Source organism: Coenobita brevimanus, chromosome 101, assembly GCF_032717465.1.
Source record: "Coenobita brevimanus isolate Jiangsu-jjx chromosome 101, ASM3271746v2, whole genome shotgun sequence".
NCBI classification, from domain to species: Eukaryota; Metazoa; Arthropoda; class Malacostraca; order Decapoda; family Coenobitidae; genus Coenobita; species Coenobita brevimanus.
In genome coordinates, this window is record NC_137054.1 from 67,267,815 (window position 1) to 67,293,009 (window position 25,195).

The following is a 25,195-nucleotide window of genomic DNA, read 5'->3' on the forward strand; positions in this document are numbered from 1 at the left end:
CCTCCCGCCTCCCCGCCACCCACCTCCCCTCCCAGCACGTGTCAACCAACACCCCCTTGCCAACCCCACCCTTCCTGCTTTTCTATCCTTCTCTTTAGCTGATAGATTAGTTTTGTTAGTCATTACATTCCCAATAACAAACAGCCACGAAAAGACCAACAGAGCCTTCCACAAGCCCTACCCGCCCATCCACCCCACCAATCACCTCCCCGTCCCATCCCACCCTCCAACTCACTCACTCCCGCCACATCCACCACTGACCAGCCAACGCTCTTTACTCCTACCCTGCCCACCCATCTCACCAACACATTCACCCCCGCTCTATCCACCCACTGCCACCTGCCACCCACTAAATCCTCCCACCCCAACACCTTCCCCAACCCACTGTCTTCTAACCTTCCACCCCGTTCACTTCTAATTTGACTCCTTTCTCCCCACATATAAAACTTCCCCCGCTCAACTCGACCCCCTCTCCCCTTGGTATACCTTCTACCCATTGGATGTACGCCTATCCCCATTCTCCTCTGCTTGCCTCTCTCTTCGCCTTCCGTCATCCCATCCACTCCATCCCTTCCCTCCCTCTTCCCTCTGTGTCTTCTCCCCTTCGCTCTCTCATCGCCCTGGCACTCTCTTCCTTAACACCCCACCTCACCTCCCTCCCCTTTTTAATCCATCCCATCCTGACCATCACATCCTCATCTTCTTCTCATTTCCCTTTTCACCATTTTTCTACCCATTTCCCACCCTCGTTCCTCCACATCTGCCCTCCCTCCCAATCTCTCTTCCCCCTCAAACCCTCCTTCCTCCCCCTTACTCTCCCACCCAAACTCTCTCTCTTTCCTTCCAACCTTCCCACCTACCCTACCTTTCACCTTACCTTCTTCCCTTGTACACACGAGCTCTCTTCTTCCCTCCCCACGTACCCTGCCTTCAGCCTTCCTTCCTTCCCACCCACCCTCCTCCCTTTCTATGCTCACCACTTTCCCTGCCTCATCTCCGTGCCTCCCATCTTCCCTCCTCCCCACCTACCATCCGTCAGTCTTCTATTCTCCCCACCAACACTCCTCCCCACCTCCTACCCTCTCCCACACCCAATTATGCAGTATCATTTGGAGAAGCTCAACTGTTTCTCCCCACACTCAGCTGCCTGACTTGCTAATAAGAGAGTTTACGTAATCATTTTGTATTCTAGCCACCTGTTTTACGTGGAACCCCTGCATTCTGTATGTACTGCATAGATGTGTGTGTGTGTGTGTGTGTGTGTGTGTGTGTGTGTGTGTGTGTGTGTGTGTGTGTGTGTGTGTGTGTGTGTGTGTGTGTGTGTGTGTGTGTAGAGAATCGTCATATACTCGTACAGTATGGCAAAACTCACTTAAACAAGGATTCAAATGCATTCCGTCTTAGCGTCTCCTCTCCTTTCACTGCTTCCCTTCACGTGCCATCACTGTTACAAACCAAGACGTTCTCTCTGTTTACATACCGCCTGTTTTATCCCTTCAGTCCAGTGATGTAGTTTTCCTTGGTTTTCGCTGCAATTAGATTATTTCAAGTCAGGAGAGCAGACTATTACTGAAGAGGTTAATTAAGGCTACTGTAGATCTAACCTCTCTAGTTTGAAGAAAAATCATCATTATTTTTCCCAGTTACATTTTCTCCCTAACGATAACCCTTTGCTTCCTTTCGATCTACAGCTGTCGTTGCCTCTTAATAGTCAGTGTTACGATGTTGGGGAAGTATGTCCTCACGCGCTGGCAGCGATATAACCACGCTGCTCCGTTGCCCAGTTATTTTGACGTCCTTCATTATCTTATTCCATTCCCTGATAGGAGGATAGTGGACGACATACCCAGCCTGTAGTCCACCGAGTTACCTTCAAATGAGTCTGGGCTCCCAACAACAGAAAGTATATATCATGGACTGTGGGAGGCAGTGAAGGAGCGCCGTACAATGAAGTCCCCAGCACCGACACCTGGCCACACCTGTCCAGGCTTCTCCATCCCTGACCTGCCTCTTGTGGTTCTTTGCTCCCCTCGTGCGACCCTAGACCGCGATAAGCCGAGCTGACGGATGCCCTGTAATGCCTTGGTCACGCTCCTCTCCCACTTTCGATTTATTCTTTCAAGTAACAATAAACCTCTGATTCTTTTATCTTCTTACATGGTTCTCTATATTCGTGGGAACATTGGTCTCACCCAGCAGAAATCTGCTTATTTTTCAACCCATCATCTAAGCCATTATTGTCCATCATCAGGATCGCAAATGTCCGGGCCTAGGCTGGGAATCTAAAGTCCGAGAAGTTAAGGAAGGAATGACCAGTCGCTCTTCCCATACTGGTATTATGTGAGCAACAGCTAACATCAGGTCACATCTGGCTGGAGCGTCTTAACCTACTAGACCACCAAATATACTTTTCATAAACTTCAGTAATTTTTTTTTTTTTTTTTTTGCTTCCTCCCAATAAGTAGGCTACTGGAATAAGACAGGGATGTGTCGCTGCTACCACGCATTTCAACACATGCATGGAGCATGGAGCGGTGGCGTCTTCGTCGTAGGTCTAGCCCCCAGAGGCTGTCGAAGAGAAGAGGAGGACAGCATGGGGGCCAAACCACCGCAAACCCCCCCGGCCCCTCACGGGGCTCGAGTACCTGGGAGCGGCCATGGCCTTCCTAAGGGACTCGGGGCTGTTCGGCCAGACTGCCTAGGGAACAACTACTACTACACATGCATGGACTGGGTACTTAGCCGGGCTGTGAGTCGTAGTCATTGTGATGTATGAATGGGTAATTTCAAGGTTACTGATCTTGACTTTGCTGATGATGCAGTTATCATAGCAGAGTTGCTGGAAGTAGTAATGAATGCCCTCCAGGAATTCCACAAGAACGCAAAGCCACTGGGATTAAGGGTCTCGGGCCAAGGTATTTAAATGAAGCAGTTCAGTCGTCTCAAACATGTGGTGAGAATGTGGAAGTCTTGGAAAGCTTAGATTATCTTGGTAGTGTTAATGGTAGGTCAGACGATGGTAGTTCTCGTATCGGTATGGCCTATGGAGGTATGAATGCACTAAACTTGGGTATTTGATCCTGCCGTTATTTATGCAGAAGGACGAAGATTCGCATCTTCAAGGCACTGGTGCTCCCAGTCTTTCTGTAAGGCTGTCAGACATGGGCGCTGAACAGTGTCCTGAAGTGGTGAATGGGCTCCGTTGGTACTAAGTGTTTCAGCAGGATCATGGAATATCGTTGGTACGACCTGGTACGCAACGAGCGACTGCTCCCGAGACTGGGCCGAGGCCTATTACCTACATAATACTCAGAGCCAACTCCAATTATATGGGCACGTGGCCCATTTTCCTGAGGCTAACCCTGCCCACAGGATGATTTCCAAGAGAGCTAACCCAGGGTGGGGGAGACCAAGGGGAAGGCCACGGTACTCACGGCTGGGCAGCTTGATCGTTTATGTAGAGAGTTACAAGGGGAAAGAGTCGCAGCCTGTAGATTTGCACGAAGGGACCTTGTGAGTGATGTCGGAGGGTGAGTAAGGCTATGGGCCTTTGGCGTTTGCCCCCCTCCATTTCCATGATGATGATATGTTTGTTCGAGTCTCGTGTGTGTGTGTGTGTGTGTGTGTGTGTGTGTGTGTGTGTGTGTGTGTGTGTGTGTGTGTGTGTGTGTGTGTGTTTATATAGTAATTTCAGTTAGGTAACAATTATCTAAGTAAAGAGATATTGGGTAATAGCGAAGCAGGATGCCCATACCGCAACGATATTGAGAGGAAGAGGCACGAGGAATGACAGCATCTAGAGACACAAGTGGGGTAATGCAGCAGGCCAACTTCACGACACTATCTATCTATCTATCTATTGCCAGACGCCTCAATCCCGTTTGGGGTGGCCACAAACAAATCGCCTCCAAGTCGCCCTGTCCCCCGCCATCTCACTGCCCTGCTCCCAACTCACACACCCCTCTCACATATACCTCTCCACCTCATCCCTCCATCTCATCCTCGGCCTCCCCCTCCCTCTTCCCCACTCCACCTCACTAACATACACTCTCTTCGTCAGTCTTTCACCCTCCATCCTCTCCACATGGCCAAACCACCTCAGTGTGTTCCTCATAACGCTTCCTATCACATCCACATCCACACCACAACGCTCCTTTATATCCGCATTCGTCAGCCTGTCTCTCCATGTGACTCCACAGGCTCCTCTTAAATAACTCATTTCCACTGCTCTCACTCTTGACTTGTGTCCCTCCAACAACGTCCAAGCTTCACTTCCGTACGTTAGAGTTGGTATCACAATACTGTCATGTAGTAACTTTTTCACTTCCATGCTCACTTCCCTGTTTCTTATCACTGCTTTCAAGGAACCAGCAACCTTTCTTCCCTGCTGTACCCTTTCAAGCACTTCACCCTCCAAACCTCCATCCTTACTCATCACACTACCCAAGTACTTAAACGTACTCACATTTTCCAATTCCTCACCATCCAACCTCGCTATTCATTCACTGACTTCATCTCTCTCAAAGACCATCACTTTACTCTTCCCTACATTCACCTTTAGATTCCGTTTCTTACACACTCTCTCAAACTCATCCACCATGCCTTGCAGCTCCCCTTCGTCTTCACTCAACAACACAGTATCATCTGCAAACAACAGTACAGGGAGTTTCCAAACACTATCCTCTCTCACCAGGGCCACTCCAACATCCACTACCCTACCTTGTACCTCTTTTATTACCCCATCCATGTACAGATTGAACAACCATGGAGACATGACACATCCCTGTTTCAAACCAACTTTCAAAGAGAAAAATTCACTTAGTTCACCATCCACACGCACTGCAGCCTTCGCACCATCGTACATACTCTTCACAGCATTCAACAACTTCCCATCTACTCCATATACTCTTAACACTTTCCACAATCCTTGTCTATCCACCATGTCATGCTTTCTTCAAATCCAAGAAAGCCGCATACAACTTCTTTCCCTTCTCTAGAAACTTTTCCACTAAGGATCTAAGAATGAATATCTGATCTACACAACCTCTTCCCTTCCTAAAGCCTCCCTGTTCTTCTCCAACTAATTTCTCTGTTCTTTCCCTAACTCTGTCAATAAGTATCCTACCATACATTTTTCCTATTATACTAAGAAGACAAATGCCCCTATGATTACCACACACTTCTTTTTCCCCTTTTCCTTTGTACAAGGGAATAATTATACCTGACTTCCAATCCTCCGGGACTCTACCTTCCTCCCAGGCCAATCTGCACATCTTCCACATCCATTCTACTACTATCTCTCCCCCATGCTTCAGCATTTCACCACACACTCCATCAATTCCTGGGGCTTTCCCCAATTTAACTTTCTTCATTGCTTCCACAACTTCTATCCTACTGATTTCTTCCTGTCTTCTCACCTCCCTCCTTCTCCCAGCCATTCCCCAGCCACTTATACTCGCATTACTTCCATCCTCTACGTTCAACAATTCCTTAAAGTGTCCTCTCCATCTGCTCACTTTTTCTCCCTTCTCCACTAGTAATCTACCATTTTTATCTTTCACTCCTCTGCTAACTTCACCTCCACCCTGTCTTACTCTTTTCACCTCTTTCTAGAACATTTTCTTACAGTCCCTCCACTTTACACTCAAATTCCTTCCAAATTCCTCATCCACTCTCTTCTTACTCTCTCTAACTAATCTTTTCACCTCTCTCTTTCTTTCTACATATAACTCTCTCTTCCGCCTCTCAACTTCTTCCACGCCCCTATTTCTTATCCATTCATTGTATGCTTTCTTCTTTTGTGCCACAGCCTGTTTCACCTCTTCAGTCCACCACGCTGTTCCTTGCACCCCCCTCCGTCTTCTCTTCCTTCCACACACCACATCACATGCTGCACATACTTCTTCTGTAAATATCCTACACACACCTTCCACGTCTCCCATCTGCTCCAATTCATAATTGCCCAATCGTTCCTCCACTTCTCTCTTATACTCTGCCTTTTTCTCATCCTCTTGTAACCTTTCCACTCTCCTTGCAACTACTCCTTCCTCTCGTCTTTCCCTTCTTCTATTCCTCCATCTTACTTGAATTTTAATTCTGGCCACCACCAAGTAGTGGTCAGAAAGTCCACTCCTCCAGCCTCTATAAACTCTTGCATCCATTACACATCTTCGCATCCTTTCATCCACACACACACATAATCAATCATTGCCTTCCTTTCATTCAGTTCACCACCCACCCTTCTCATCACTCGCCATGTATACCTGTGGATCATTTTATGCCTGAAGAGGGTATTGGCTATCACCAACCCCCTCCCAGCACAAATGTCCACTAACGCACTCCCATTCTCATCTATCTCAGCAGGCACACCCCACTCACCAACTATTCCATCCACCTTCATATTCCCAACTTTACCATTCATATCACCAATCAAAAACACTCTCTCATTCCTTCCAAACTTTTCCATGCACACTTCCACATTTGTCCAGAACTCTTCTCTCATTCTTCTAGCACGATCTTGCGTTGGCGCATACACACACACAATCGCCCACATTTGTATTCCAACTTTCAACTTTACCCACACAATCCTTGACCCAACTGATCCATACTGTCTTATGCTCCTCTTCCATCTTTTACTCACAACTATACATACTCCTTCCTTTGCCCTCTCATTCTCACCTACTCCTGCACATATACCCCATCCATACTCCCATTCTCTCACACTTTCTCCTCTCCATTTTGTTTCAGTTATTCCACATACATCCACTTTCGCACCCTCAAGCACCTGGACAATCTCTCTCTCTTTCACCTCATCATTCGCTCCTCTTACATTCCACGTAGCCATTACCAAGTCCTTTGTCCTTCACGACACACGGTAACGTAATCTGCCTGTCATATTGGTGACTAGCACAGGAGCAAGTGAGGGAGACAAGGGTGACCTCTGAGGGCCCAAGTCGTGACCAGGGCAGATTAAATCAACTGAGAGGGAGCAGGGAGGGACAATTCCCTCCGTTAGGGTGGGAGGTGAAGGCAAAGTACGTTTTGTTTAAATAGTGAATAGTTTAGCCATGATTTCCATTTTCTATACTAGTTATTTGACAGAACACGATTTATTTTGCGGCTAACTATAATAAAGTACTTTTCCGACCCCCCCCCCCTTTTTATGACTACTGCATATATATATATATATATATATATATATATATATATATATATATATATATATATGTATATATATATATATATATATATATATATATATATATATATATATATATATATATATATATATCCAGCCAAGAGCGAATCTTATTAAAGGGTATCTCTCTCCAGAAGGGGCCTTTTGGTTGTATGCTCCAGTGTTGTAGGAGACAGATGCATATGGAGTCGACGACTGACCGAAGGCATAATTCTTTTGCAGAGGGGGCTGTGTGCTGGCGTGATAGAGTCCTGAGATGGCGTGACAGTATGATGTGTCAGCCTGTGATTAGGCTGAATAAAGTTCGTGGTTTTGCTTCAAGGTATCCTGGGATGATAAGACGATTTGACGCATTTGGCTTTAAGAAAACACAACAAGTAAATGGAATTACTGCTACAGAAGTGTAGCAGTACCCAGGCCGGTTCAAGAATAGATTATTTTGATGCCTTGAACCGGGACTTGGGATAAAAGGTGCTACTCCAGATCAGACACCTGAAGGTTGGAAGCTAGATTGCATTCGTTCACAATGCCATGTGTTCTGCTTGTACCTTGCTCTTGTGTGCTGCTGCTGGGATCTTCGCCGTCATAGGAAGCAGCAAGTTAGTTTGACTGTTGTTGAAGCACGGGCTCTTGCTGATACGAAGCCACGTCCACTATCTTGTCCATTCTATTATTCCTGTGAAGCATCAGGGAAAATGGACTCTGATCACGCTGCGGATAGATTTGCGAGAGGGCGGCAACAGTAAGTGTAGCAATTGCCTGGTTTGCTCCTTTGTTCTTGACTTCCATGGATCGCTTGGAGGAGCACCTTTCTTGTGTTAGGGCATGTCGGGCTACAGGACGGTGGTGGGTGGTGGAGCATGATGGAATGGAATGGTGGCGGGGCTGGTGGAGGGTGGAAGTGGAGGGGGTAAGCTATATTCCTCGAAAACGGGATTCGTAGGTTGGGCGGTTTGAGCATGGCGAAGTTCTTAATCAAAATTGTCGAAAAGCAGGAAGAGCTTTATTAAACAAAAAACAGGAAAATAACAACCACCATTCTAATTTACTCTATATCTTGTTACGTAGACAGCAATTACAAAACACTAAAAATGAATATCTAACGTGCCTTTAACAAAAATTCGTCAGCTGCAGATGCTACTAGATATCCAACATGTCCTGTACCGATGAGTTTTTGGCTGATCAGTGAGGTCTGACACAACCATAATTAGAGCTAACAAGAGTTAACCTTTACAAATTATATGATAATGAATAACAACATCAACTAGCCAACAGAAATTAGCTATCTACTCCCTTTCCCTTCTCCGAACATAAATAAATAAATAAATAATGGCTTAAAACAGTTTAATACTCCTCCAGTCTTTTAATTCAAATACATTATCTGCACGCACGCACGCACGGACACACACCACTCCCCCACCCACCCAGCCACACAGAGAAATAAGGACAAATAAAACAGACAGGCGTTAAATGTGTTTCCCTGTCGCCCACCAACAAAAACCAAGGAATCTCATGTAGGGTAAATTAAGAGCCGGGATGAGTGACGTGCCTGGGAAGGGGGAGGGGAGCAGGAAGGGACGGGGAGAAAGGGAAGAGAAGGGACATGGGAGAAGAGGGGAGAAGGGACATGGGAGGTACGTAATTCACCTCTTGTATTTCATTCCTTAGATCATGGCGCCATTTTAACTCGTTCATGATAGGCACAACTCTAGTGTTCTGCTGGACCTGATGTCAGACGATTTTATTTAGCTGAGCGAAAACACGAGCTTGAGAGTGTTCATGCTGCTACCGTTAACCCTTTCACGGACGGGGTAAGTGCAATGTTCTACTCTAGCTTGGAGCAGACCATTATACGCAGTTGCCATTGAGTCATATAGGAGCCTCCTTGTTAGGGATGGTTGGTGTGGAATGACAAGGTTATGTTCTGGTAAATATCTATGTTGGATATGCAAACGAAAAACAAAGGTGGGAATCATCGTATTATTCATTCTAACCCTATTTCAAGCACCGCATGAGGTTGGAAAGAATAAGAAACATGAAGAGAAATGCATAACAGAGGGAGAACTAACATCAAAGTGCCTATGGGCCAGACATTCATTCCCTCATGATTCAAGCCTTCGAAGTTCTCCATACGCAAATGTGATTTCAAACTGACTGTGCGGTAGAGATCATTCCGTTGACAGTAACGTTATAAAATGGGTGCATCCCAGGCCATGTGCATCTCGGTACATACTTTATCAGTGTATTTATGTCCTGTCAGTTCTTTTGCCCCCTCTGTTTCAAGGTATCGTTTATCCACACATTCGTTTTATCACCATACATCTTCTGCTTAACTTTTCCGGCCTCCTCCTGCTTCTGAACTCACCTATGTCCTGTTATCATCACCTTGTTCATTTTTATTTTCTCTATGTAAATGTACCATCTAAGCACACACTCTCCTTCCCGTTGTTCAGTAGGGTTCCTCATTTGAAATCTTTCAAAACTTATTTCTTACCCTATAGCCAACCTACTCAACGTACTTAAGGTCATTATAACAGTCCCTTTTCTACTTCCCTCATGCTTAATATCTGATCCTCATATCATAATAAGCACATCCGTACCTTAACATGTGCGCTAAAACACTTTCACGCATCTCTCTTGCGACTCTGTACCCAGTCCTCTACTCTTATCCCGTATCAAGGCCTTTAGCACAAGCCTCTTTATTTCCTTAGGCCATTTCCATCTCTCTCCCCTTTTTCCTCTCCCTCTCTCCTTTACCTTCCCCCTTTATTCCCCCTCAGTTTTTTTGTCTTCCATTGTTTCTTTCCTGTTATACTCCTCTCATCTTTATTCATATTCCTGTTCATTTCCCTTTACATACTGTAACCATAGCACAAGGTAATCCTGATTCTCTGGACCGTCCTTTTTCAGATTTCGTCTCAGTACCACATGATTATCCATGAACTTTCACTCTACAAACGTTAGACTAGACTACCAAAATTTCTTAGTCTCTCTATACTACTGTATATGTAGTTAGGCACACCCATGTTTTTTATGACATGAATTACTTATGGAGGACTTTCCTTACTGGCATATGTATTTTCATCTATATCCAATTTCGATTTTTCCTAGTAGACCAAAACGACCCTCATCTTAATTCACAGGACCTATAGCAACTCTTCCATTCAGATCACTAGTCATAAATACAAAATAATTCCAAGCCATGTGTTCGTGTGTTCTATCACTCGATGTAACTGATTCAGATGTCTCTCTTCGTCTACATCCTCTGTCATCACACACAGCTTATTCAGTAATCGAGCCACCTTCACTGTCATAACCTTGAACTTGACATACATACCACGACCATCACCACCAGGCAGCTACCACAAAAATATGCACCAGAACTACCACAAATACCACCACTATCACCACATTTTACCTCAACTACCCCTACCACCACCATTACCACAGCCACCATCGTTACAACCAACATCACTACTATTACCATCACCACCACTACCACGACTTCCACAACCACTACCACAACTACCACCATTGTACCTTGCACTATAGCGAGGACCACTTCCACCAGTACCACTGCTACCATAACTACAACCATTACCATAATTTCCACCACAATTACCACAACTATCACTAGTACTATAACAACTACCATTATCGCAGCTGCTATCCCAACTATAACATTTACTGCCACATCTACTCATACCATTACCACAGCGACTACCACCATTTCTAGAATTACCACTACACCTACCACCCCTAACATCACCATTACCACAACTACCACTACCACCACCATTGTCATAGCCCCTATTACAACTACCATTACTACCATCACCACCACCACAACTACTTCTGTCACCACAATATGTACCACTACTATACAACAATCACACCTGTATCTATCGCTCACCCTGTCTATCGCAACATAACCTCATATTCCTTGTTCGCTTCTACAACCCTTGTCTAAATCCGATAATCCACCCTGTTAGTATAACCCCTATTAATCCCCCTTAACCCCCTCAGTACCAAAATCCTTGTCTAGTAATCCTTCTCTTCTCATAACCCCTGATTTTTCATTGCCCAATAACCTCTGTCTGTCCACATAACCCATTAACCACAGCCATTATTTCCCCATAACCCTTACCCATAAGTTTTGTGGCTACATAACTCTTACCCATAACCCCTGTCTGTCTATAACTCCTGCTTGTTCCCCCATAACTCTTCTCTTTCCCCATAACACCCATCTACGCCCAGAACCCTTGTTTATTTTTATCTGTTCCCATCATTTCTGTCTATCCCTTGTTTGTTCCCATATTCCCTGTTTATTCCCATAACCAGTCTATCCTCATAACCCCTGTCTGTTCCCATAACTCCTGTCCATCCCCATAACCCCTGCCTACCCCCATAATCCATGTCAATCCCCATAGCCTCAGTCTATCTCCATAACCCCTGTCTTTCTCCCTAACCCCCGTCTATCCCCATAATCCCTGTTTATCCCCATGACCTCTGTCTTTCCCCCCTGATCCCACCCCCACATCCCTCTGCCAAATTACAGCCTCCTAATACGGCAATAATAAATAACTATGGATAATGATAACAATAGGTAGTAACAACAGCCTTATCTCAGCTGCATGTTGACCTTTTGACTGCTAGGCTTTCTCTATTGAACAAAATCTCCTGGTTTTAAACTACAGTAAATTAGATTCCTGAGTGTACAGATAGCAAGGGAGGGATTACACGAGTTTTTTTTTTTTTAAGCCTTTGACTGCTAGGTTTCCTCTCAGCTGGGGAATTTTTTCTGGGGCTTGTCTGAATGCAATACTCTACATCAATCGCAGAGAGAGAGAGAGAGAGAGAGAGAGAGAGAGAGAGAGAGACTGAAGCCGAGACGCTCCTAAATTAAAGGAATGAAGGGAAAGTGGAGAAACATTGCCGCTCTCCCATTGGCTGCCTCTGTGCCCATGGATCGTTCTTTTCACCTACGGAAACCCCCTAGACCACCTCCTCCCAAACAGTTTATTTGTTTATGACGCTTATAGTTTTCTTCAGTGTTACTTACGCAATCTAAATTGGTATTAAAATGACGCAGACACCATACAAAAGAGCGGTAAGGTGTAATAAGCAAAATAAATCGCCTGGGAACAGGTGCCAGGGAGCGTCCTTGCCTGACGAGAATAGGGCCCATGACTCCGCCCAGTTAATTGATGCCGTCGTCTGATTGGCCGGGAGCGCCCCACCGCCTGCCCGCCCCAGCCAATGAACACAGGTCTCATCGCCGCCCCAGAACGAATAAATCATTGTGTTAAACTGTTCCACCGCCCAGTGAAAAGTGTGGCCGGGAGTAGAGAGAAATTCACCCATTACGGGGTTTAAATAAATGTAAAATATTCTGTCTCCCCAAACTTTCGCACATTTATCTGTCCTACCTCCCAGTCGTCACAAAATACACCGTTCTACCTCTAATGATTAGGGCAAAAAGGCTGCTTTACCACTCTCATTTACCACAATAAACTGTTCAGCCTTCTATACCACAAATTAACTGGCCCACCTCTTAACTTTACCACAAAACTGCTCTGCCTCCTAAAGCCACCAAAATAACCAGCTTCTGCGTCCCAAATTACCCCCAAATAAACTGCTCTGCCTACTGAAATTACAACAAAATAACTCTTCCTAGCCTACCTCCTGAAGTGACCAAACATGAACTCCAGCCTCCTAAAGTTACCACAAGAATTACTCGATCTTCCAAAGTTACTAAAGAATGAACTGCTCCACTTATTAGCACTGGAGCTTGGGTGGGTCGGTAGTTAGCGTCCTCTCTTCTGATGCGCGATCTGGGGGAGAGAGTTTGAGGGGAGGTCTGCAGGAGAAGGCGATGATGGAGGGAAAGTTGGAGGAGTGGATTGGAGAGGGAAATTGGAGGGGAGGGCTGGAGAGGGAGAGTTGGAGGAGTAGACTGGAGAGGGAAGTTGGAGGAAAGGGCTGGAAAGGGAAGTTGGGGGGGGCGGCTGAAGAGGGTAGGGCTGGAGGAGAGGGCTACGATGGGGGGTAAGCTGGAATGGTGGGTTGGGGAAGACAGTTGGATGGGAGGGCTTGAGGTCTGAGGGGAGGGGAGACTAGGAAAGGAGAGCTGACGGATAGGTCTGGATGGGAAGCAAGGAGAGAGGTGGAGGGAAGATCTGGATGAGAAGGCACGAAGGGAGAAGACAGGAGGAAAGTCATGGGAAAGGGAGGGCTGCAAGAGGAGAGCTGGAAGGGAAGGGTGGAGAGGTGGGCAAAAAAGAAGAGGACTGGAGGGGAGGGCAGGATAGAAACAGAGGGATCGAGTAAGGCTGAAGAGTTGGCAAGAAAGAAAATCTGGGTGGGCCGGAGGGTCGTGGACGGCTGGAGGGTAGGGCGGGAAGGGCAGGGAGGGACAGCTGGAGGGCCTGGGAGGACCATAAGAGAGGACTGGAAGGTTTGGGAGGGCAAGGCTGAAGAGTCTGGGAGTAAGACAGTCTGGGAGAGCAAGAATGGGTCTGAGGCGGAACGAGTATATGGGAAGACAGGAAGATCAAGGCAGAGGGGAGGGTATAAGAGGGCAGGAGGGGAGGGTATGAGAGGGCAGGAGGGGAGGGGATGAGAGGGCAGGAGGGGTGGGTATGACAGGACAGGAAGGGAGGGTATGAGAGGACAGGAGGGGAGGCCAGGAGGGAAGGGGAGGACAAGAGGGATGGGGAGGACAAGAGGGGAGGGAAGAACAGGAAGGTCTGGAAGGGCTGGAAGGTCTTGTCGGGTCACAGTGATACCCTGGCCAGCAATTTGTCCCCTTCACGTGCCTGGTGGACCCCGGGATGCCCACACCAATATTACTTTATAATCAGCTCACCCTTACCCTCACCTCCCTTCCTCCACTCCCTTCACTCTCTTCACCTCCCTTCCTCCACTCCCTTCACTCTCTTCACCTCCCTTCCACTTCTTCCTTCACTCTCTTCACCTCCCTTCCACTTCTTCCTTCACTCTCTTCACCTCCCTTCCACTTCTTCCTTCACTCTCTTCACCTCCCTTCCACTTCTTCCTTCACTCTCTTCACCTCCCTCTCCAACCCTTCTATAGCTACATAAGGACAGTAGACTTGTGTGGATGCTATAAAAAAATTGAAAAAGTGAAGCCACAGAAGCCGTAATACAGGAGATGGTGAGCCGTGTTTGTGCTGGATTAACAGCTGGACACTTGCACTGCTCCAAATTAAGTTCATGTAGAAATTAACTAGTAAAATAGTAAATAAGCTTCAGTTCATTAATTTCTCATTCCGGTAATTTCTATGGGTACGTAGCCTCATGAAATATTAATTACCCCACCAGCGTCAGTCTAGAGGTAGAGACCCTCTTGATCAGATAAATTTTACGTTTAAGAGAGTGCACAGAAATATGTCTCTGAGAGTTACCGGGACTTAAGAAATAGGTATGCATGTTTATACCTGTCCACGCTAAACGGGCAAACTGTGTGTGTGTGTGTGTGTGTGTGTGTGTGTGTGTGTGTGTGTGTGTGTGTGTGTGTGTGTGTGTGTGTGTGTGTGTGTGTGTGTGTGTGTGTGTGTGTGTGTGTGTGACCGACCTTGATTTTTCACCTCTATAAACAAATAAATTAATAATAAAGTAAATATAATCACCTAATCACCTAACATTAACATGAATAAACCATCAACCATTTTTTTTTTTTTTTTAAGTCATCTGATTGAAGGGGTGACACAATAAAAACCAGTGATGTCTTAGGGAAAGTTCTGCCTCCCGTAACTCTTCAATCCAATGACGTATTTATCTTGCCTATTCCTGTTACCTTCAGACAATTAAATTTAGAAATATCTCTCGTTATGAAAGGATTAATGAAGACTGTATTAAACACGAGTATAGCGAGAGGAAACTTTTTTTTTTTTTGTCTGGAGTTAGAGTAAAATGAAATACACAGGCTAGAAGGGACGGTGTTTAACATACCCACATGTCAGAATATATCCCTATGTATAAGAGTTACGTGAATGGAATAACAACAGTCTTGGAGGAACTATTTCACGGCTAAGTTCTGTTTCTCACAATATACTATGATGGTTAAATAAACTGGTAAAATCAACTATTGATTTATGCTCCGGGACTTGCAACAGTCATGATGTCGTTGTTACTGACTGAAAAAAAAAAAAAATAAAGAGACTGGAAAAAGGTAAATGAAAGAGGAATCCTGTTTTTATTGGTTATTTTTACTATTGATTTTATGCCAAGAAACATCAAGAGTCACGGCGTTATCATTATTCACTGTCTAACCATCAGAAACAGCATCACGCACATTATAAACAAGTCTCTGACCTAACCTTCCTCTCCTGCTTGTGTGACGTGCAGGCGAAGAGCAAATGCGTCACATCTCCTTGGGCTTTTGTCCCCTGGCGATCTGATTTGGTCTCCAGTCGAGCAGAGTCAAGGACGGAGGTCAGGAGGGGGCAGGACACAAGTTTTTACGAAGGGAAGACCAAGCATACTGAGATCAGAGCAGCGAACACTCACAAGAAAGATGATTATGACGTCAGGAAAATACGAGAATGCTAAAAATAATAATGACGTCAGCAAGGGAGAAAATTAGAACAAGAAATGGTGTCGTCAGTAAAGTAAAAAGTCTTGGAGGCCGAGGGAAAAAAATAAGGTAGGGTCAGACGCTATCTATCTATCTATATACCTAGGCTGCTTCCCCCAAGGAAAGGGAGGTAGCCGAGACAGGACGACACACTCTCCATTTACTCATCCATTTAAACACATTCATTCACATCTTAGCCCCAAAGGGGAGAACGGACAGATCCTCACCGCACCACACCGCACAAGGGTCAACTGCGCAATGCAATCAGTGACATCCGCAGCAGGGCCCGACAGCAGAACTGGTTTACCCCTGCCACATCATAACATACCCATCCCCTTACCCGCACCTGACCTGACTAGCTGATCAGACCAAATGCGGGAGAATATCCCCTCAGGGCTGCGTCATCACTTATTTATTCACAATTTCTCTCCATTTATTTCTGTCACGCACAGCCACTCTTCCTTGCTCAACAGACATCCCTCTCGCATCCAGCGCTCTCTTCACACTATCCATCCAACCTATTCGTGGTCTTCCTCTCAGCCTTACACCTCTCACATCAGATCTAGTTATCTTTTTCACCAATCGCTCATTATCCATTCTCTCCATATGCCCAAACCATCGCAACACCCTCTGCTCAACTCTACCAGCCATCTCCTGAACAACTCCAGTTCTCCTTCGCACTTCATCATTTCGCACCCGATCCATACGCGTCACTCACCACATACTCCTCAGACACCTCATCTCCATTACATTCAAACTTTTTCCTCTCTGCTACACCCATATTCCATGTTTCAGCCCCATATAATGCAGTCGGTACCACAACACCCTCATACAGCCTTCTCTTTACATCCATTCTAAGCGAACGACATTTAAACACTTTTTTCATTCCTCCCAGCACCTTTCCTACTTCATTTATTCTAAACTTCACTTCTGCATCTATTCTTCCATCCACAGCAACATGTGACCCTAGATATTTAAAACAATCTACCTCCTCAAGCAACTCACCATTCAAAACTATATTCATCCCCCTACCATCTATCAACCTCGTACACTTCATCACTTTACTCTTATTCTCATTTACTTTCAAATTCCTCCTTTCACACACCCTTCCAAACTCCTCTACCAACTGTCTCAATCTCTCCTCTGAATCGGTCACCAGTGCAGTATCATCTGCAAACAGCAGCTGCTTCAGATTCCAATCTCCACCATCAACATTTACCAGACTCAGACCACCTAAAACTCTTGCATTCACCTCCCTTACAACACCATCCATGTAAATATTAAACAACCAAGGTGACATCACACATCCCTGTCGCAGCCCCACTCTCACGGGAAACCAATCACTCACAGCATTTCCCACTCTTACACATGCTCTACTATTTACATAAAACTTTTCACCCCTTTTAGTAACCTACCATCAAGTCCATACAATCTTAAAACAGTCCACAAAGCCTCCCTATCAATTCTATCATACGCTTTCTCTAAATCCATAAATGCCCAAAACACATCCTTGCCTTTCGCTAAATACTTTTCACACACTTGTCTCACAGCAAACACCTGATCAACGCATCCCCTCCCTCTCCTAAAGCCACACTGCTCATCATCACTAATCACTCCCTCTGTACCCTCTCTAACTCTCATGATTAACACTCTACCATACACCTTACCTACAACACTCAACAGACTTATACCCCTAAAGCTAGTACATTCATACTTATCACCCTTGCCTTTATACAACGGGACCACACAAGCACTTGCCCAGTCAATTGGCACCATACCTTTCTCAAAGCACACATTCAACAATCTTACTAACCAGTCAACAATAGTCACTCCACCACCCTTCAGGCATTCCACAGCACACCCATCCATACCTGCAGCTTTCCGTTTTCATCTCCTTTACTGCCTTCTCCACTTCCTCCTTCGTGATCAAGGAATCATTCAACTCTCCCAACACATTTATTCCTTGCACCCTTCCATCCGCCACAATCTCAGCCACCCTTTCCTCCTCTACATTTAATAATCTTTCAAAATACTCTGCCCATCTCTTCCTTACTGCATCCATCTCAATTAACATCCCTCCATCCTCTGCTTTTACTCGTTCTTCCTTCCCAGACTCTCCCTTTCGCACCCTTTTCACCTCCTTCCAAAACATTTTCTTATTCTGTTGAAAATTCTCTGTCAGCCGCCTACCCCACCTCTCATCTGCTGCCACTTTAGCATCACGCACAGCCCTTCTCGCTCAGACGCAAAAATAAAAAAAAAATAAAAAAAATAAGAAACCGCCCTTATGGTAAAACAAGCACACTTGGAGAGAAGCGACAGAGGGATGTGGGAGAAGAGATTTTGTGCTGAAGTGGTTGCTAGTGATTCTCTCTTTCGTAGTAACCCACCTCTGATTCTCTCTTTCACATTTCTCCTCATCTCATTCACCTTTTTCTCACTCTCAACCCTTCTTCCCCCCCCCCACCTCTCTCTCTCTCTCTCTCACGCACATTTCTCCTTCCCTCTTTCGCATTTTTCCACATCTGATTCACTGTTTCGTATTTCCTCACTGCGGAGTCTCTCTTCCTTCCTTTTCCACCTCTGATCCCTCTTTTTTTTTTGTTTGTCTGTCTTTCTGTCTGTCTGTTTGTCTGTCTATTGTTAGGTACTGAATCCCAGAGTTCATCTAAGGTAGCAGCAGTATTCATGGGGCATTAATACTCCCACCCAACATTCCAATCCACACTACTCGTAATACTTCTCCACTGCAGAAAACCAGCCACTTCCGTGCAAAGCATCCATAAAATTAGACTCTTGTTGGGGTTATGCTGAAGGACTGGTTGTGTTGTCTGGGTGAAATGCGTGAGATTTGTTGTTCTGTGCGGGACTGGATTAGATTATGGCACAGTGAATTATTCGTAAGTTGCATCTCGTGTTAAGTAAGCAGAGAAGGGTGTTGGTTAGTGCCACACTGTAGTCTGGATCGGTGAACTTATGTGTCTCTGAGAAGGACAACTCTGTAAGATGAATGTCTAGTGGGGGTTCGGGAAAGATCGTGCATGGCTCAGGGTTTTGGATGGTTATGGTGGCTATGTGTTTGTGTATATGTTTGCAAAGTGTGGTGCTGAGTGGAGGAGGAAGGATGCTGTTGAAACATTCTGTATAACTATGGAAACCTATTCGCTTTTTATTACTATTTTTTAATTTAGGAGAGAGTTTGGTGCAACATACCGAATGCGTTAAAATGACAGGTTGGTCTTACTAACTTCACAGAGGTACGTACATTTGTCCACCTCCCTTTCACTTTTTCTCATTCTCAACCCTTCTCCCCTCCCCCCTCCCGATTTTTTTTATATTTGACATATTTGTATGAAGAAATTATTGCTAGAACCGTGAGGGAAGAGGAAGAAAGGAGGGATGGGTGTGTGTGCAGGAGCTGAGGAGATAACGTCATGAAATTATCCCTGCATCGTGATGGTTACATTAGTGTGCCGTGTCAGGGAAGTCTGTTGGCTGCATCATGTACCTTCCACCACTGAAATTTTTCTGTCCCCACCAAGCCATTGTAACTGCTGTAAACACCATTGTAAACACTGGGCGATTTTTATAGTTCGTTGATCCGAAATATTACAAAGACATGTGTACGTTTTAACCTCTCAACCGCTAGGATTTCTCTCAACACAAAATCGTCTAGTCTTAGTCTCTCTGATAAACTCAAGTATACAGACAGCAGAGACAGAGCCATTCTAAGTAGATTTTAAAGCCTCTGACACATAGGATTTCCCTCAGTTTTAAATAAAGTCCTCTGATGTAAGCCTTAAAATACTTAAATGAACTGCATCAACCGTAGCGAAAGTTACGCAGATCACAAGTTAAGTGTTTACACTGACTAGGGGAGTGAAAGACACACCATAGTAGAGATATTATCCTTCCGCTGCAGTATCTGATTGGCAATGGTAATAGCCTTAATAAATCCCTCTAGCAACCCTCATTATTACTCAGTCTTAACAAATCCTTCTCACCATTCAAGCAACTCTTATTCTTACTTAGATACTCCTGCTTTTCAGTTACCATACATCTTATTTCTGAATGTGTTCCGAAAAAAATAAAATATCCAGGGAATAAAATGAAGAGTGAATAAGGAGAGTATATAGAAAACAAAGATGAGGAGAGAATGAGAAGACCCAGAATGCGGTAGAATGATTAAGCAGAGGAAGAGGTGCGGGAGGCCTACCTAGAGAGTTCAAAATAATTCAGTCACCCTTGTTAAACTGTCAAATTAGGGTATGTCAGTACGATAGACAGATCTCTTACTGTTGACGAGAAATGAACAGAGAGAGAGAGAGAGAGAGAGAGAGAGTGTGTGTGTGTGTGTGTGTGTGTGTGTGTGTGTGTGTGTGTGTGTGTGTGTGTGTGTGTGTGTGTGTGTGTGTGTGTGTGTGTGTGTGTGTGTGTGTGCGTGCGTGCGTGCGTGAGTGCGTGCGTGTGTGTGTGTGTGTGTGTGTGTGTGTGTGTGTGTGTGTGTGTGTGTGTGTGCGTGCGTGCGTGCGTGCGTGCGCGCGCGCGCAGTGATAATGAAGAGTGAGTGTGTAGTGATGATGAAGAGTGTGCGAAGTGAAGAAGAGTATGGAAGTGATAATGATGTGTGTGGTGATGAAGAGTGTGTGGTGGTGATGAAGAGTGTGTGTAGTGATGATGAAGAGTGTGTGTAGTGATGATGAAGATTGTGTGATGATGATGAAGAAGAGTGTGTGATGATGAAGATGAATGTGTGGTAATGACGAGTGTGTGTGTGATGACGAAGAGTGTGTGTGGTGATGTTATGTATGTAGTGATGACAAGGAGTGTGTGTGGTGATGACGAAGGGTATGTGTGGTAAAAATGGAGAGTATGTGTAGTGAAGACGAAGAGTGAGGTGATGATGGATGTGAGTGGAGATGACAGGTGTGTGCAGTGATGAGGAAGAGTGCGTGTAGTGATGACGAAGGGTGTGTGTGTGGTGATGACGAAGGGTGTGTGTAGTGATGACGAGGAGTGTGTGTATTGGTGACGAAGTGTGTAGTGTTGGCGATGAGTGTGTTCAGTGATGACGAAGCGTGTGTAGTGATGACGAAGGGTGTGTAGTGATGACGAAGGGTGCATGTAGTGATGACGATGAGTGTGTAGTGTGCGGTAGGGGAGGCCACGTGGATGGACAGAGGGCGCTGTGAGGAATCTGACGCAGGCGCGGAGTGGCCACATTCATCACAGGTATCGTGGCCATCTCCCCGTCAGGCCTCGCGACGCACAGGCCTGTCACGACCCACTCCAGTCACACACACACACACACACACACACACACAGTAGAAGTATACATGAATCCCAGAAAATGATTAGTCTAGCAGTAATGTACTCTGTAAAGAGGCCCAGATAGTACCGCGACATATAACATTACATGCTCTAACAATAATAATAATAATATCAGAAAGTACCCATGTTCGTTTGCTTACGCCAGAAATATGCATATGAAGGGGTGTCAGGGGTGAGGTATGGTAAATGCACGATATCTCAGCGAGTGTTTATCTGTATATATTTACATGTATATATACTTCCATGGCCGTGACCGCACCGAAGGACTGGAAGGACTTATGTAAACCTGCTCCCTGCCTTCCTACTGATTGCTGCCTGTTGCCTGGTTCCCTACTGACTGCTGCCTGGTTCCCTCCTGACTGCTGCCTGGCTCCTTACTGACTGTTGTGTGGCTCCTTACTGACTGCAACCTGGCCTCATTCTTTATTTTGCAGAAACAAGGAACATAAGTCTGAAAGTTATCTCTTCTAAAATGTTCCAGGTAAAGGAATGTCATATTGAAGACCCATCCACACTGCTATAGCCGAAAACTTCATGCTGGAAAGAATGAAGATCAGAGGAAAGAGGAAATTAATATCGCGGATGAAAGCTTCAGAACTGCCTTGGTGTATACATGAAGAACTGAGAATAAAGATTTACGTACTTTTATCTATTTGTTTATTTGTTATATATATTGTGTTTTTTTCATCCGAGAGTCGGACAGAGAATGTGTGTTTGTGCTGACAGTCGGGTGATGTTGTAATTGATAGAGCAGATTAATCACGCATGCCTAGAGATCACAAGAACACTGTGCAGTACAATGATGATAGCAAAGAGTGATTAGACAGCGAAGGGAAGAGTGAGTGATGGGATCTAGTTCAGTCAACCCGACCTCCAAAAGACTGATTTCGCAAGCAAGATGGTGTGATCTCTCCAAGAGTAATGTCGAGGAAAAGACACAGGAGTGACTGTGATGAAGCACTGAGTTGTATACCGTCAAAGCTAAAGAGGTATTGGTATGTGAAAATATGGTGGGCAGATGGAAGAGTCACATCGCGAGTGTGTGGCAGTGACTATTGTGATGAATGCTACAGGAAGCTGGTAGATCAGGGAAGAGTGGAATCATCAGGATATGAATGCTTTCCAGCTCTGTAATGCAAGAGTCAAACGATATTCTGTCTTCCGTATACGCAACTGGTCGACTCCGGAATAGTTTTGCTCAGCCTATAGTAACTCCTGTTTCTCAAATGCTGTGTCCAAAGATTTCAAGCTAAGAAGTCTTTGAATTCGTCAAGTTTTGACTGTATAATATATATTCAAGGAGATAACCTATGCAGACTCTGAGTCGGATTATCTTTTCCTTCTAATATGAGAGACAGAAAGCCTGGAAAGTCTGGATTTTATTGCCCAAGTCTGTTGGTTGTTGAGCTGATCCGCTACATCTTAAAATTAACGACCGATTCCGTGCTACAATGGAAGTAGACAAGAGCCCTGCGAATGTAATTTTGTCTTTTTTTGCGACATCATCCACGAAGGCAGGCATAAGGAAAGGCTGTGGTTGTACATGGCTGTTACCGGATGTCTGGCTGCTGGGTGAGGCAGAAGGGATAAGACAGAGGAGCCAAGAAGGACAAACACCCACATGCTTTTCTTGTACTTCTCTTATGCCTTCATCTTCCTCTCTCATGATTCACTCTCCTTGTGTCTATCGTTCTTGTTTGTTTTCTTCCTATTATTAACGCTCTTCTCTTGTCTCTCTTACAGTTATCTTTTCTACAATTTCCTCTTGTCAATATCATGCTCTCGTTTTATCTGCTTACTGCCTCAGTCAGCCGCACAGTTCTCCCTACCTGCCTCAGTAACTCCCCTGCATGCCTCTGCCGTACCAAGGTCTACACTACTTATCTTCGCCCTGTATTACTGAGGTTACACTTGCCTTTCATTTGCATTCACCTTCATCCTGTCTGACGTACACTTACCTTCCTGTCTCCCCCATTCCACCTGTCTTCATTCCGTCCTTCACCCCGCTCACCCACCTCACTCACACCTACCTAAGGCTCGTTCTACCCCCCTTCACTCATTCCCCTCCCCCTTCCTCTCTCTCTCTCTCTTCCTTCATGTCTTACCTCATTTCTAACCTCTTACATCCCTTACTTCCTAAGCTTCTCGTCTAGTCTCATTCACTACTGCCTTTTCATACTGATTTCCAGCCTTTCTCACTCAACCTACTTCACCCACGTCTGCTTATACCTTCCCCACCCTGCTTCATGTCCACTCTTATCTTTCCTTTCCCATTCCTCATGTGCTTCATTTTCACATTATCTCTCACTTTCACCTATCCCTATATCACTTTCTTCTGCCTTACCTTATGTATAGCTGCCTTTACATCCCTGCCTTACTCAAACCTCACTCCTGGTTCCTCCTGTCTTACCTTTGTCTCTGCCTACCCATTGCCACCTCTCCTGCCTTACCTTTGTCTCTGGCTAACCACTGCCACCTCTCCTGCCTTATCTTTGCCTCTGTCTACCCACTGCCACCTCTTCTGCCTTACCTTTGTCTCTGCCTACCCATTGCCATCTCTCCTGCCTTACTTTTGCCTCTGCCTACCCATTGCCACCTGCCTCACCCCACTGCTCCACCCTGCCTCCCACAGACTAGCCGATAACAGGCAGCTTCCGTGGAGGTTATCAGGTCGACCCCTTGTGCAATAGTGAGGTACCCTCCGCTGATGTGGTGAGCTATTGTATTCTTATGTATTGTAGTCCTGGGCTGCTCTCTGTACTTTTCTCTCTTAGTTCACACAAATTCTACCCTCAGACTATAAAATAATAATAATAATAATAATAATGACTAATGATAATAAAAATGATACTACATGCCATCACAAATAAGAAGCCCCGTCCCCGCATATAGAATTAAACATGGTCTACAATATACTAACTTGCAGGAAGCTTCATTAATTTGCTGGCCGTCCAACCCATGGGGGAAACATCTTAAATCCTATTGTAGCAGCACCAGAAGGGTAAGGCAAAGGTGAGGGCAGATGCCATGAGGCGCTTAGCCGCTCTCCGTAACTTAGGCCTTTGATTCTGTGGCGGGTTATTCACCTATCAGTCTGCATCATCCACGTTACTTCAGTTACCTCCCCTAGGTATTACCACAGGTACTCACTTTACCTATCAACCCACAAAAGTTGAATGGACAACTAAGTCTGGTGACGCAAGTTGCCTACACAAAGGTTCGAACCATGGCGGTAATGAGGTGGCAGCTGCTGCGTCAGTGATGCTAAAACTGGCGATCACCGTACAGTGACGTTTAACCTTAAATTAATGAAGGAGTATTTAGGACAGTTACGAGAAAGTGTTTAACAAAGGATACCTGATTTACAAAAAATTAACACCTGTACGTACTGTACCTGCATAGGAATAATTGACACAAATTCTCGACAACACTGTAAAGATGCTGTGTTTAAACGCACAACAGACGGCCAGCAGATATTTATGAATTCCAAATGGTGGAACACTCTCTTTATGCAAAGTTTGTCAAAAAAAAAAAAAAAAAAAAAAAAAAAAAAAAATGCACCGCAGTATCAATATTCTACAAAGACACTGAGCGAAAAAAGTTTTCCTCTTCACTGGAAGATAAAAAAAATTATGAAAACAAAATGAGAACACTCTTCAATGGTACACTGCCAGGATAAGTAAATCAAATCCAAGAGAATTTTGTAGTTACGTGAGAAGCAAGGTGGTATCCCGTCAGTCAGAGAATATGGAGAGTTAACTAAAATTCTTAACAGTTTCTTGGCTTCTGAATCTGGAGTAGAAAAATACAAGTATAACTCCAGCAGCGTCTCCAGTTAGTTAGGAAGAAAGTTAGTTTGTGATATTTCGGACAGCGAGAGTTATGTACCACTTGCCATCAGTAAACTAAAGGTGACTAAAACACCAGGGCCTGATAAAAAAAAAAAAAAATCTATGTGCGTATTAAGCGAGGTAAACGATGAAATACTAAAGGTTTGAACTGAAATCGTCAACGTATCATGAAAGAGTATAGTAAGGTGAGGGCAAACTAGCAAACATTACCTCGACA

The 25,195-nt window shown here is 45.0% G+C and overlaps 1 protein-coding gene across 1 annotated transcript in view; it reads left to right on the forward strand.

The window, feature by feature from the left end:
* The first annotated feature begins 2,776 nt into the window (after window positions 1–2,776).
* The window catches only part of LOC145415071 (uncharacterized), a 304,891-nt gene continuing 282,472 nt past the window's right edge, over window positions 2,777–25,195 (forward strand). The window contains exon 1 of the mRNA XM_080284485.1: window positions 2,777–2,915. Coding sequence (XP_080140611.1) covers window positions 2,777–2,915 — 139 coding nt within the window. The remainder of the gene's footprint in view (window positions 2,916–25,195) is intronic.